The sequence below is a fragment of the Trichomycterus rosablanca genome, chromosome 20 (genome assembly GCF_030014385.1).
Source record: "Trichomycterus rosablanca isolate fTriRos1 chromosome 20, fTriRos1.hap1, whole genome shotgun sequence".
Classification (NCBI taxonomy): domain Eukaryota; kingdom Metazoa; phylum Chordata; class Actinopteri; order Siluriformes; family Trichomycteridae; genus Trichomycterus; species Trichomycterus rosablanca.
The window spans coordinates 10,365,659-10,382,072 of NC_086007.1; the positions used below are offsets into that span (position 1 = coordinate 10,365,659).

The following is a 16,414-nucleotide window of genomic DNA, read 5'->3' on the forward strand; positions in this document are numbered from 1 at the left end:
GCGCAGAGAGCATCACGAAGACCAAGGAACACACCAGGCAGGTCCGAGATACTGTTGTGGAGAAGTTTAAAGCCGGATTTGGATACAAAAAGATTTCCCAAGCTTTAAACATCTCAAGGAGCACTGTGCAAGCGATCATATTGAAATGGAAGGAGTATCAGACCACTGCAAATCTACCAAGACCCGGCCGTCCCTCTAAACTTTCAGCACAAACAAGGAGAAGACTGATCAGGGATGCAGCCAAGAGGCCCATGATCACTCTGAATGAACTGCAGAGATCTACAGCTGAGGTGGGAGACTCTGTCCATAGGACACAATCAGTCGTACACTGCACAAATCTGGCCTTTATGGAAGAGTGGCAAGAAGAAAGCCATTTCTCAAAGATATCTATAAAAAGTCACCTGGGAGACACACCAAACATGTGGAAGAAGGTGCTCTGGTCAGATGAAACCAAAATCGAACTTTTTGGCCACAATGCAAAACGTTATGTTTGGCGTAAAAGCAACACAGCTCATCACCCTGAACACACCATCCCCACTGTCAAACATGGTGGTGGCAGCATCATGGTTTGGGCCTGCTTTTCTTCAGCAGGGACAGGGAAGATGGTTAAAATTGATGGGAAGATGGATGGAGCCAAATACAGGACCATTCTGGAAGAAAACCTGTTGCAGTCTGCAAAAGACCTGAGACTGGAACGGAGATTTATCTTCCAACAAGACAATGATCCAAAACATAAAGCAAAATCTACAATGGAATGGTTCACAAATAAACGTATCCAGGTGTTAGAATGGCCAAGTCAAAGTCCAGACCTGAATCCCATCGAGAATCTGTGGAAAGAGCTGAAAACTGCTGTTCACAAACGCTCTCCATCCAACCTCACTGAGCTCGAGCTGTTTTGCAAGGAAGAATGGGCAAAAATTTCTGTCTCTCGATGTGCAAAACTGATAGAGACATACCCCAAGCGACTTGCAGCTGTAATCGCAGCAAAAGGTGGCGCTACAAAGTATTAACGCAAGGGGGCTGAATAATATTGCACGCCCCACTTTTCAGTTTTTTATTACTAAAAAAAGTTTAAAATATCCAATAAATTTCGTTCCACTTCACGATTGTGTCCCACTTGTTGTTGATTCTTCACAAAAAATTACAATTTCATATCGTTATGTTTGAAGCCTGAAATGTGGCAAAAGGTTGAAAAGTTCAAGGGGGCTGAATACTTTTGCAAGGCACTGTATATATATACGTATATTATAACTTTATTTTAATTTGACATAATTAATTAACTAAGTATAAAACAAAATTAGTATTATTATTATTATTATTATTTTAACATGAAAACCAAGCTCTGTTGGTTTTATTTATTTTTATTTTTTTTATTTTTTTTTAAGAGCAATTAAAAAGTGCTAAAAAAAAATAAAAAAATAAAAAAAATTTAAAAACTGTTAAATGCTCAAACTTTTTACAGAAAAAACATTGAAGCATAAAAACCCACATAAATGGACTGCATACATTTGGGATCAATTTCATTTAATTTTAATTAAGAGTTAAATTAAGTTGTGAAATATACATTTACATTTTCTGCATTTAGCAGACACTTTTATCCAAAGCAACTTGCAGTTGTGACAGTATGCAATCTAAACAGATTGAGGGTTAAGGGCCTTGCTCAAGAAGCCCAACAGTGGCAACTTGGCAGGGGTAAGGCTTAAACCGGCAACCTTCTGATTACTAGACCAGTACCTTAACCACTAGGCTACAGCTGCCAGTATACACATATATACACAATAAACACAAAGGCAAAATTCATTGTCAAATAATGTGTTGATAATGTGTTTTTTCTACACCTGGAAACATCTAGAATATAAAATCCTTCACTAATTGCTTCATATTCTTCAAAATTTCAACAGTATAACCTCTAACCCTCTCTCTCTACCCTTTCTCAGGTATGACAGTTACGGGAGGCTGACGAATGTGACCTACCCTACAGGTAGGGTGAGCAGCTACCGTACTGATTCTTACAGTGCTGTGCGAGTCCAGGCTGAAGGCTCCAACAAAGAGGACATTATCGTCACCAGCAACCTCTCAGCCTCAGGAACGTTTTACACACTCATGCAAGGTCAGTGCTTTAGTCTGTGTGCAGGGATATGCTCAAGCTTTTATTACAAACCTGTAGAAATGTAATGACGTTGTAATTTACGGACATAATTATCACTTCTGTGTGATTTTATGTCTTTTGATTTTATGTCAGATTCTCTCAGAAGGTGTTAAATGGCGGCCATTTCTTGAGAGATTTATCTTTTTACGTCTTATCGTGTGACAGCGTTAGGGGCAGTGGTAGCTCTGTGGTACCTGACTAGTGTTTTTTTTTCTCCAATTTTCCCCCCAATTTTCTCCTTCCTCTAGTCGTATCTAATTACCCTGATTGCGTTATGCTTCTCCTCTACCGATACAACCCTCCACTGCTAACTAATGAGCTTCACAACTGACACATGTCCCCTCCAACATGTGTGCAGTACCAACTTCATCTTTTCACTTGCACGAGGCGAGTTCATATGCGAATCAGCCTTGTACAGGGAGAGCCAAACCTTGATCAGCATTATTCCCCAACTTTGCGCAGGCGCCATCAATCAGTTATGAGGAACCCTGTTCCGGCTTACCCATCCTGTGAACAACAGCTAATCGTTGTTCATGTAGCCGCCCAGCCCAGCCGGGTGGCAGAGCTGAGATTCGATACGATGTGTGTTCAAAATGTTGTTGTTTTTTTTATATTATTTTTATATTATTGTATTATTATACATTTAATCAACATGATTATAAGGGCTATGTTCCAAATCACAGTATCAATTTCAATATTAATTCATTTTCTTAACCGCTTATCCAATTAGCCTATCCCAGCTTTTCAATGGGCGCAAGGCACACAGTAACACACTGGACGGGTGCCAGTCCATCACAGGGCAGGCACACATACACACATCCATTCACCTATAGGGCAATTCAGTGTCTCCGATTAACCTGACTGCATGTTTTTGGACTGTGGGAGGAAACCCGGAGCTCCCGGAGGAAACCCACACAGACACTGGGAGAACATGCAAACTCTGCACAGAAAGGACCAGGACCGCCCCGCCTGGGGATCGAACCCAGGATCTTCTTGCTGTGAGGCAACAGTGCTACCCACCGAGCCACCGTGTTGCCCTTAATTTCAATGTGAATATTTTAATTGATAGATTATCATAGATTTATGTACAATAATCTTCTGATCTTTCTTAGTACGTAATTACAAGTGCAAAATATTGCAAATATATTTTTACTTAAGTTAAAATATCAAATAATAAAAATTGACAATTGTTCTTATAATAATTTAAAATATTATGACAATTTTATATGAAAAATTAATACAAATCAATTTGCATATGGCTATTTTTTTCTAGTGTGTGCTTGTCAGATTTTTTATTTATTAGATTGATATATAAATTAATGTTACATTAGTATTATGGTTGTAACAGTTGCAACCTGTTAACAGCTTCCAAGAAAAATAACATTTAATTCTCATCAGCTAATAGTAGAGATTGAAACTTAATCTTAGTTAGCCTGAGTTGGAATGTTTTTGTAATACACTTATCTGGTGTAAGATAAGATAATAAATGTAATTTATTTCTGTTATAGCTTTTTTCTAAATTAGATCCTACTTTAATTATCATGGTGGGCAGAGATAAGATTCTAGCGTTAGGATTTTGGGCCACAGTCTTTATATCATTGAGTTTATTATAAACACAAAGCAACGGTTTGATTTTCATTTGCCTGTATTTAATTTCACTGGTGGCTTTTGCCTGACCTGAACTAAATGAACTAATGTTCCTACTCTGTAGAAATTCAGAGAACATATGTCGCTTATAAAGATAAAAGTTGCTATAGATTTCCTGTCTCCCAGCTTTGCACATGAGGTCCTGCCGTCTGGCGTAGCAAACCCAATCTTAATCACTGCCTTCAGGACAGAGGAACATGTTTGAGGTCAGGGAGTCTCGGGCCCCAGCTTGTAATTTTCCTTGCATACTTTGGCATCTTGATATCCTGTTTTGCAGCTGACCAAGCACTGCATTGATTCCCAATAATCGCCTTTGAACTCTCCGTGCCCTGCTCTTCATAGTTAAAGTTGTAATGATCTTGCTGTGCTCCCACAAGCTCTCGGTTTGAAAGACCGTTCTTTACCTGGGTTTCGATTAGGCCCAGGACAGCAGGGTCTTAGACATAGTGTTACTTTATATTTACCTGCTGTTAATGGTCTTTGGTACTGGATCAAATTGATCCTTTGAAAAATGTCATATTTCACATCTGTGAAGAAAACCATTGCATAGTATTAGTAAAAAAAAAAATTTTATTTGTCAAATCTTATATTATTGATAGCTAACTAAAGATATTGGACACTTTATCAACATAATTAAATTATATTATTTATTTATCTTATTTTATTATTTATTTTTTATTTATTTGTGTTATTTTTATTTATTTGGTTTTTTAATAATGAAAATGGTCATTAGATTTATTTGTTTTATTATTTATTTATGTATTTATTTTATACTTTTTTTTTTATTTGTGTTAATTATTTATTTATTTCATTATTTTTATTTATGGACACTTTTTCAACAAAATTAAATAATATTATTTATTTTATTTTATTTTATGTTATTATTTATTTTTTTATTAATTTGTGTTATTTATTTCTTTATTTTGTTTTTTTAATAATGAAAATTGTCATTAGATTTATTTGTTTTGTAATTATTTATTTATGTATTTATTTTATTATTTTTATTTATTTTTATGTATTTATTTATTTGTGTTATTATTTATTAATTTTATTATTTTTATTTATTTTTATGTATTTATTTATTTGTGATATTATTTATTAATTTTATTATTTTTATTTATGGACACTTTTTCAACTTAATTAAATTATATTATTTATTTACTTATTTTATTTCATCATTTATTTATTTATTTGTGTTATTTATTTATTTATTTATCTATTTATTGATTTATTTGCAATTGCCACCCGTAATTCCCGAATTGACTAATCCAATATCACAGTACACTTGCAACCTTCATCACATACACAACACCCATGCCTTCTCCAACTTGTAAAGCCAACAGCCACCTTGTTTTCACAGATCACTTAAAAAATCTTTATTCTTTTGCCAGACGTAATAGTGTCTCAACCCAGAGAGTAGCCATTGCTATAGCCATTGCAGAGGTAAGCACTTGACTGGCAATCCAACCTTTCCTTACTGGGACACAGTTAATTGTGTCTCTAGTGTGCCCATCCAAGCAAGTGGTTTCACTGCGAATCCTACTGTAGTACCCAGTTCTCTACCATGTTGGACTAGGGGATTAGACCTCTGCACCTCTGAGCACCAATGATTTTTCTTTTTTTACTGTAGAACTTCTATATATTATATGTATAGTATAGTAGCTTTATGATCTATATATATGGGAATGAACACATTTTAAATACTGTAAAAACTGGTAAAACCTTCATAAAAGTCCCAAAAATGCAACACTATGAATGATATTGTTACTGTTTTGTTATACAATTAATTAACTGTTTAAAAATACAGTGGTACTTTGTAACTCAACATCCCCTAAACTCAAAATCTTTGAAACTCAACGCCCTTCGTTGAGAAATTTGTACCCCTAAACTCAACGTTTCCCTTAAACTCAACATGTTCAGTATGTTATATTAAAAATTTATTTATTTAATTTCGAATTAACAATGAACAGTCACTTTGTTTAGCGCTCGGCTTGAGCAGTGCAGTAAAACGTCATCAAAGTGTGCATATGAGGCGAAACTGCATTTGTGTGGAATAACTGTCAGATTCAGAATCAGATTCACTTTGAAAGCTCCACATGTATCTGGTATCTGTGTTTAGGTGGATTTTCCTTACTGTTTCACTTAACTTCACTGTTGTTAAACTTGTGTTACAGCTCGGGGTTTGGAGAAATTGTAAGAATCATTGTTATTCTCGGTGTATAAGTGTCAAAAACAACCCCATTATTTTACATAAGCCTAAAATATATGCAGTTCTATGGGACCATGGAATGCATTAACAGGTTTCCCATACATCCTTATAGGAAAAATACCTTGAAACAACGGCCTTTAAACTCAACGCCACTCCCAAAACGAACTGACGTTGAGTTACAAGGTACCACTGTATTATTTTTTTTTTTTTGTATTATATTTTAATTGATAAATTAATAATAGATTTATATATTATATTTATATTCTTTTTTTTGCTGAGTAATTGCAACAAGTACAAAATATTGCAAAAATATTTTTCTTTAAATAAGTAAAAATATTAACTAATATAAATTGACAAACAATTTTACAATCTACAATCATTTTTAAAAAATATAAAAAATAAAATTATTTATATTAAAAATATTTTTTATATTTTAATATTTTTTTTCTTTGTGTGTGCTTGTCCTAAAATTGCGACACGGTGGTTTATTTTGTAATTAATTTTTTTTACAGTCTCAGGTAGATGTGATACGCTGGGAAAATAGATTTTAATGCATGTGCAGATTAGGATTAAAACTGACAGTGCAATTAGTTTCTCCAACATAGTGCTTTCCATTGACAGGAACAAATGAAGTCCTATCTTCAAACGTCATTCATTCATTTTTACTAACCGTTTTATCCTGGTCTGAATTATATTGTGTCCGGAACACTGAGCTCAGGGCAGTTAAACAGTAAACAGGGCATCAATCCATCACAGCATATGTGTGTTTGAAAAGGGCAGCAGTTAACCACAGGGCAACAGAGTCTATTTATGCCCTGCTTCCAATGATTCTGAGTAGCACCAGACACACTGTGGTCCTGATTTGGATGAAGTGAAAATGTATTGAAAATGCATTTTAAATCCCTACAACATTTCAATTCAGTTGCTTGAGTGCTTACACACGTAAGTGTCTTTATTCAAGACCTGCATCATTTTGGTACCCAAAACACAGCCGATTATGCTGGTGGCCAAAGCAAGCTTATGTTACTGGCACGTTTGCATGCCAGGCATTGGCACTGTGTGTGTGAAAAATCACTGTGAGCATGAAATTTGTAGTCCAGTCATCAAGGCTGTGCATAGGAGGAGCTGTTGGTCAGTGCAGAACGATGACCTTGCACAGTATATCTGCAGTGGAGAGATACAGAGAGAAAAAGAAAGATGCAGGGGGTGGGCGGGATGTAGAGCCAGTCGCTTAACTGCTAATTAATTCACTCTTGTCTGCTTTGTAACTGGACACCATTTTGGCTCCCCTTATATACTGAACCAGTTGGATGTATGCATCTCTCTAAGGCACCTTGTGGTATTTGTTGGCATTCCTTGTAAGGGTGTGTGTTCTCATTTATTGATTTACAGTCCTGTACTAAACTTTTATTAACCTGTGTTTTATAATGTGTACTATTATCATAAAAATGTCTTTTTGGCCTTTAGGAGCTTCACAAACAATTCTAACAACTCTTTGACTACTCCTCTTGTCAAATATGTAGTGTTTAACCAATTGTGTTGGTTTTCTGACACTTGACTTTTAGTAGGGTGTATCAACAGGATGCCCTGTAGGATGACCCACCTTGCAACATACAAACATTTAAGGATACCCTGGTACCTATGTGACTCTTTTAGATGTCCTGTGGAGTCCATGTCTGAGGGGTCAAAGCTGTTTTGTCAGCGTATTAGACAGCGGGTACTAATGTTTGGCTTGTCAGTGTAAATTCTTTTGTTTTGATGCCTTACGTCTGGTCATTGTGGTCAAATCACTAAGTCTTTGTTTACGAACCTGACCACAGAAATCTCTCCCAGATGAATTTTTCTTTGTCTGTGTTAACAGCGAACTTTAACTAAACTTTGATGTGCTGGTTTTAAAACAGATAGGCCATGTCACAAAGTGTAATAATGTTATTTAACTTTCTGACCATTACATACATTATGACCACTGAAGGGTGAAGTGAATAACACTGAAAAATTATCTCCTCATCACGACACCTGTTAGTGGGTGGGATATATTAGGCAGCAAGTGAACATTATATCCTCAAGGCTCATTCATGCACGTGGGGAGCTACTGTAGCTCAAATTGCTGAAGAAGTTAATGCTGGTTCTGATAGAAAGGTGTCAGAATACACAGTGCATCGCAGTTGCGGGGCTGTTTTTGCAGCAAAGAGGGGGACCAACACAATATTAGGAAGGTGGTCATAATGTTAGGCTTGATCGGTGTATATATAAATACATTTATGACCCGGCTTTTTCAGAAAACATACTTCAAAGTCTAGAACAATTAAATAACTTCCTTATACAGTATATCTTCCAGTCTGAATCATTATAAAAGCTCATAAGCTTGACTTATTAATGCAGCAGTGACTTTGTGCCCATCCATGCTGATAGGGTAAATGGCCCTTGAAGTATTTTTAAATCTGTCGTTCTCAGACAGTAATTATAAGGGATGCAGTTTGTCCTAAATTTTTGGTTTAGTTTGTATTCGTCCTGAGTCTTGAGTCAAAGTCAAGCAAACTTATTAGATTATTTGATTCCAGTACTAACTGCTGCTGACACGTCTATACACTGATCAGGCCTAACATTTTAACCACCTTCTTAATATTGTGTTGGTCCACCTTTTTGCAGCCCTGCAACTGTGATCCACTGTGTATTCTGACACCTTTTTTATCAGAACCAGCATTCCAACTTCTTCAGCAATTTGAGCTACAGTAGCGCATCTGTTGCATCAATGAGCCTTGGCCGCCCATGACCCTGTTGCCGGTTTTCCACTGTTCCTTCCTTGGACCACTTTTTGGTAGATACTGACTACTGCAGACCGGGAACACCCCACAAGAGCTGCAGTTTTTGAGATGCTCTGACCCAGTCGTCTAGCCAACACAATTTGGTCCTTGGATAACTTGCTGCCTAATATATCTCACCCACTAACAGGTGCTGTGATTAAGAGATAATCGGTGTTATTCACTTCACCTGTCAGTGGTCATAATGTTATGCCTAGTTGGTGTATAATTGTCATAAATATGCAAATAATGAAATATTTACTTATTGTTTTCTTGCATAGCATTTAGTTATATTGTACATGTGTCAGTGCTCTAAAGACATAATAAAGTAAAATTGCACCTCCATAAAAGAATCATGGACATCATCAATGTATTTCAGATTTACCAGGCTGTTCTAACCATTTCATCCATACTAACATTAGTATAAATGTATAAATCATGCAGCACGCTTTTTCAAACTCCCAGTGAGATCATGCAGTTATTTAATTTGCTTTACTTTCACTTACTGGTTTGCACTGAATGTGTTTTTTGAAGGGAAGAGAACGCTGGCTACACATTCTGTTTAGCTTGAGAGCACTGAAGCGTAATTAGTGTGGCTTTTGACGAGTCGTTAATTCGCAGTGGCCAGTAATGAGTTTTATTCATGGTGGGCCTTGTGCTGACTGAAGCTTACTTGTGTGCTGCAGTGGTTTTTCCTGTCTTTTATTGTTGATTAATTTCTGAGGCTTTCAGCATGTTTTGGCTGTTTTACTCTTTTCCTTTTACTTTTTCCCTCTATTTTATTTCAGTATGATTTATGTATGTGTGTTTTGTACATTTATAGAAAACTAGCTTCAGGCTCAGTCCAAAGTAAACCCTGTAATGTGCAGTCTGCACACACCCTTTTATTTTGGGATTTTCTAGCATCACTCAGTTAATGCTTACTTTTTGGGCTAAACAACATATTAAGGTCCTAATATACTGATATTAATGTTTGTGAAATCCATACAGACTGTACATTCCCACTATTTAGTCTTAACTGTTGCCAATTTACAATTTTAGCGATCAGAGTGGGTGAAGACTAACATGTGCTTCCTTCAGGATATACATTGATCAACCATGACATTAAACCACCTCCTTGTTTCTACACACACTGTCCATTTTATCAGCTCCACTTACCATATAGAAGCACTTTATAGTTCTACATTTCTCTACATACTTTTTAAACCTCCTTTCACCCTGTTCTTCAATGATCAGGACTCTCCCAGGACCACTACAGAGTAGGTATTATTTGGTTGGTGGATTATTCTCAGCACTGCAGTGACAATGACATGTTGGTGGTGTGTTAGTGTGTGTTGTGCTGGTATGAGTGGATCAGACATAGCAGCACTGCTGGAGTTTTTAAATACCGTGTCCACTCACTGTCCACTCTATTAGACACTCCTACCTAGTTGGTCCACCTTGTAGACGTAAAGTCAGAGCTGATCGCTCATCTATTGCCGCTGTTTGTGTTGGTCATCTTCTAGACCTTCAGCAGTGGTCACAGGACACTGCCCACGGGGCGCTGTTGGCTGAATATTTTTGGTTGGTGGACTATTCTTAGTCCAGCAGTGACAGTGAGGTATTTAAAAACTCCAGCAGCTTATCCACTCATACCAGCACAACACACACTAACACACCACCACCTTAATAATACCTGCTCTGTGGTTGTCCTGTGGGGGTCCTGATCATTGAAGCATGAAAGGGGGCTAACAAAGCATGCAGAGAAACAGATGGACTACAGTCAGTAATTGTAGAACTACAAAGTGCTTCTATATGGTAAGTGGAGCTGATAAAATGGACAGTGTGTGTAGAAACAAGGAGGTGGTTTTAGGGAGAGATCGTAATCCAAATCTGAGTAGGCATGCATCAAAATACTAAGTTTCCCCAATAGACTGGCTATGGCCTAATATAATTCAAAATGTTCTAACACCTGTTTCATTTTCTTCTCATTACAGATCAAGTCAAGAACAGTTACTACATAGGACTGGATGGTGCCCTTCGACTGGTTCTTGCTAACGGCATGGAGGTGTCGCTGCACACAGAACCTCACCTGCTTTCTGGAACTGTCAATCCAACCATCAGCAAGAGGAACGTCACCCTTCCTATAGACAACGGCCTTAACCTGGTGGAATGGAGACAGCGGAAAGAACAAGCACGAGGACAGGTCACAGTTTACGGTCGCCGACTTAGGGTGAGTTCAGGTCATATACACTGACCAGGCATAACATTATGACCACTGACAGGTGAAGTGAATAACACTGATTATCTCTTCATCACGGCACCTGTTAGTGGGTGGGATATATTAGGCAGCAAGTGAACATTTTGTCCTCAAAGTTGATGTGTTAGAAGCAGGAAAAATGGGCGAGCGTAAGGATTTGAGCGAGTTTGACGAGGGCCAAATTGTGATGGCTAGACGACTGGGTCAGAGCATTTCCAAAACTTCAGCTCTTGTGGGGTGTTCCCGGTCTGCAGTGGTCCAAGGAAAAAACAGTGGTAAACTGGCGACAGGGTCATGGGCGGCCAAGACTTATTGATGCATGTGGGGAGCAAAGGCTGACTTGTGTGGTCCGATCCAACAGACGAGCTATTGCAGCTCAAATTGCTGAAGAAATTAATGCTGGTTCTGATAGAAAAGTGTCAGACTCCATGCCTCGACGGGTCAGGGATGTTTTGGCAGCAAAAGGGGGACCAACACAATATTAGGAAGGTGGTCATAATTGGTGTACGTTCATTCATTGTATTACAATAAAATAATCAGTTGCTTAGGAGTAGAAGTTGCTTTAATTAAATATTATAAATAAAATTGATACTTAAGTATTGTACTAGAGGGGCCTCCAAGAATACCATTCATTAACTAGTAAAATATGTTATAAATGCCCTATTGTTCAGGTGACATGGTTAAAAAATCCCTCCTAGTCTTATGTATGTTTCTGATTACTTGTATTTGAACTGCCTATACCACGATCATGTTTGCTTGGCACGGACTTTTCTTCCCACAAGAGAATCTGACTCGGTGTATATGCTCAATCACACTCATCGCCCACTAATCCAAAACAGATCCAGTCCCCGTTTCTATTCACACACACACACACACTATAAATCCCTGAGGTGACACATGCCCACACAGTCCCTAGCACATATAGAAAAGTGCCCGCTGTGGCCCTGCGGTTACAGAAACAGAAACACACATCCCACAAAGTCAATCTGTCAGTAAAACCCCCACAGTGAGAAAGGATTGCACGCCGCCAAGCAATATCGGTGTATCTCTGATACATACTGACTTAAGTAAGAGGAGAAGCTTTAGTTTTGAATGTAATAGCGGATTATTTATAATCTTACAGATGTTGTATACATAGCCTGGTTTTTCTAGTCATTGGGTAATTTTGGGTAGGTGCTAAAGCCTCCACACAGTGCTTTTAAGTGTTTTCTAAGTCATCAAACAGTAGTCTGCACCCTCCAAACATGTATAACACCATCTATCTTTTAAACAACAATTAACAATCATTTGGGGACTAAATACACCAATCAACCATAACATTAAAACCACCTCGTTTCTACACACACCTATTTTATCAGCTCCACTTACCATATAGAAGCACTTTGCAGTTCTACAATTACTGACTGTAGTCCATCTGTTTTATCTACATGCTTTCTTAGCCCCCTTTCATGCAGTTCTTTAATGATCAGGACTCTCCCAGGACCACCACAGAGCAGGTATTATTTGGGTGGTGGGTCATTCTCAGCACTGCAGTGACATTGACTTGGTGGTGGTGTGTTAGTGTGTGTTGTGCTGGTATGAGTGGATAAGACAGAAATGCTGATGGAGTTTTTAAACACCTCACTGTCACTGCTGGACTGAGAATTGTCCACCAACCAAAAATATATCCATTCAAGAGCGCCCCATGGGCAGCGTCCTGTGACCACTCATAAAAGTCTAGAAGATGACCAACTCAAACAGCAGCAATAGATGAGCGATCGTCTCTGACTTTACATCTACAAGGTGGACCAACTAGGTAGGAGTGTCTAATAAAGTGAACAGTGAGTGGACACGGTATTTAAAAACTCCAGCAGCGCTGCTGTGTCTGATCCACTCATACCAGCACAACACACACTAACACACCGCCACCATGTCAGTGTCACTGCAGGGCTGAGAATGATCTACCACCTAAATAATATCTGCTCTTTGGTGGTCCTGACCATTGAAGAACAGGGTGAAAGCAGGATAAAAAAGCATGCAGAGAAACAGTCAGTAATTGTAGAACTACAAAGTGCTTCTATATGGTAAGTGGAGCTGATGAAATGGACAGTGAGTGTAAAAACAACTCTGGTTAAAAATATTGGTGCTCCTTTACTTTATAACCTGCAGAATACAACTAATCATTTCCACCATTCATCAGTCCAATTCAGGTGAGCTTAAACCCAGGAAAGTTAGTTCTGCTTCTTGTCATTGTTCATGTATTGATTTTAATTTGGTAGTACACTCCTAACTTGCATTTGCACTCTTTGTTAGCCGCACAGACAATGATTACATTTATTTTTAAGGGACAAGGTTATTATGTTACTAGACTGTCTGTGTCAGCAGTTGACAAATCGAGTAACGTGTAACCTATCATCGGTGACTGATCGTGTCCACTGCCCATAACACAATGATAATCACACTAAATTGAGTTCCACAGCGGCCGAACGTGTGTACTGTCCTCCAGTCTTTAGACATTGAAGAGTGAATATGTCTTTTAGAATGATGGTTGTTTTTATGACGGCCCTGTTATGCTCTGACCCAATCCCTACAGTGTTTGCCAAGGTCAGAGTGAGTGAGTGAATTGGGTGAGAGAAAGAGAGAGAGAGAGAGAGAGAGAGAGCACAGCTCAGCAGTCAATCCATCATTCTGTAGCCTCCTGCTTGGTGACCCTGAGGGCTGGGTCAACAGCCAGGGCATCCATGATTCCCCCTGATGAATGAAACTCAGAGGCTTTTCCTACTGTACCTCTCAGACATTTCCATCCGTCTCCTTAATGCACATACAGAAACTGATTTGGTACACCTCACATTTAATTTTTAGGTATTGCTCAGGAGGAAAGTCGTGTCCCTTTAGGTCTGGTGGGTGAGTTCCAACTTCCAACAAGGTGATAAGAGAAACAATCAAAGTGTGCAACTTAGTTACTGCACAGTTTGCCTTGCACTTTTCTCGCTGTGTGGTAATAGCAGCAAGTTTTTTGCAATATTGGGAAAATTGCATCAGTTGCTGCCTAGTTTTCCAAGCTACAAGACAACTTATGTGATTTTATGGTCACCTAAATGTTTTTAAAATTCATGCAATGTGGTGGACACCTGATCACAAAGTGCCATTTTAACAAATGGCAACAAATAGTTTATAGGAGCTGGTTTTATCATCCCATGTTTTGAGCAACACTTTGGCTCGGTGGGTAGCACTGTCAGCTCACAGCAAGAAGGTCCAGGTCCTTTCTGTGTGGTCTTTTCATGTTCTCCTAGTCTCTATGTAGGTTTCCACCCACAGTCCAAAGACATGCAAGTGAGGTGAATTGGAGATACAAAATTGTCCAACAATTGAATCTTGTGTAACCAGTAATTACCTGTCCTGCCATGAATGTAATCAAAGTGAGTAAAACATGATGTTAAAATCCTAATAAAATAAATAAATAATCCAGTGTTTTGGCTTAAAGAATATAGAATATATAAACTAGGCTTAGGTGTTATACATAGCTGTGCGGGTATGTGTTTTCAGTTTACCCAGTACAACTACTTTATAAATACAGTTACTGGCCAGGGCTGATTAATATATGTGAATCATAAAGTCTGCCATGACATTTTGGTCTGTCATGTAAATTGGATAGCTTAATTAAGTGTGAAATAAGTGAATGACGTGTTAATGAACTACTTTACAGGCTAATATCAACAGATTGATACAGTACCATGGTTTACTGACCTACGTTTACTGCATTTAGGAATACAAGTCCAAAAAAGACTCCTAATTCTGTGGTAAAACCTTAACTTAAAACCCTAAAAACAGTGATCACAGAATGAACTTCTATCTATCTACAGTTCACAAACTGGCCTTTATATTTAAGCTTACATTTACATTTTTGCCATTTAAGCGACTTACAGTACTGTGACAGTATACAGTCTAAGCAATAAAGGATTAAGAGCCTTACTGAAGGGCCCAACAGTGACAAACTGGCAGTCGTGGGGGTGGAACCAGCGACCTTTTGGTTACTAGTCCAGTACCTTAACCTCTAGGCAACCACTGCACATACAGTGTGTGCCTAAATATGTGGATGAAATATTGCCTATTCACAACTGCTTTCAGGTGATCATGTGAACCAAGTGGATTAGAGGTCATGTCACATGATTAAATGCCATTGTAGAACCAATTCTACCCCCCCCCCTCCCCATTCTTAATCTACCCAGTGGCAGAAATAATCAAACTATGTCTGCCATGACCAAGTGTGTATACTTACAAACACACTTAAACACACACGTGTCGTGTGCACTCACTCCCAAGTCCTAATAGGAAGCAGATAAGTGGCAGCTCAATTGATGTATCTGTGCCAGTGCCATGTGCCTATCACCATAGCAACCCTATGCTGCTAGGAAAGCTCATGACTTCTGCTGCCAATACTTCACAATTCCACTTCTCTCCATGGCAACACGGCCACCTATCTGCCCCAAGGCTTCGGGAGCGTAATAGGGGGAAAATTTTCCCTTCTACTGTTTACCATGTGAAGCTTTAAAATTGCACAAATCCGGAAAGTTACCCTCAAAGCATCAGTTTCAAATACTGCATTTAAAGTGTTTTGATATACTGAATGCATTTATACCACAAGTCAAGATAGTTATTTGCTTGAGGGAGGGAAAAATAGCAAAGAACAAATAAGATACAGTCCTTATCAGGGAGACGACTGGGACCTGTTTGAAATGGAAGTCAGAGGTACAGGGTAATATGAGAAATGCAAATAGGTCGCTCAAGTGGTGCAGCGATAAAATTTCTAACTCATTGTATCGAATCTCAGCTCTGCCATTTGTCTGGGCTGGGCAACTGCATGAACAACGTTTGGCTGTTGTTCATCCAGCGTGGGAGCTGGATAGGGACCTTATAACTGATGCAATTACGACCTCTGATGGCTGATTGATAATGCTAATAATGCGATCAGGGTGTGGCTCTCCGTGCACAAAGCTGATTCGCATATGAAAAGATGCAGTCGGTTCTGCACACGTGTCGGAGGGGGCATGTGTCAGTTTGCTCTCCTCAATCGGAGTGGGGGTCAACACCAGTAGAGAGGAAGCATAACGCAGTTGGGTGAAAATTGGACACGACGCAAAAAATCGGGAGAAAAAGGGAGAAAATACATTGAAAAAAGAGAGAATAGTTAAACAAATTTTTTTAAGTTTTATTATTGTGTCTATGAATCATCAGGACAGTCCATCATTTGGAGCCGTACTTTTTGTTTCCATGTCCTTTTCCCTTGGGAATGGGAAATGGGAAAGACTGAAGAGTGTGATGAGGTTGCGGAGTGGGATTAGAGTAAAGCCGACTTTACTGATGATCGTCTCGATTTTGCTGTCACAGTG

The 16,414-nt window shown here is 38.5% G+C and overlaps 1 protein-coding gene across 1 annotated transcript in view; it reads left to right on the forward strand.

Moving 5' to 3' along the window:
- The window catches only part of tenm4 (teneurin transmembrane protein 4), a 349,240-nt gene that overhangs the window by 307,666 nt on the left and 25,160 nt on the right, over positions 1-16,414 (forward strand). The window contains exons 26-27 of the mRNA XM_063016253.1: positions 1,938-2,110; positions 10,783-11,018. Of these exons, the coding sequence (XP_062872323.1) occupies positions 1,938-2,110; positions 10,783-11,018 (409 nt within the window). The remainder of the gene's footprint in view (positions 1-1,937; positions 2,111-10,782; positions 11,019-16,414) is intronic.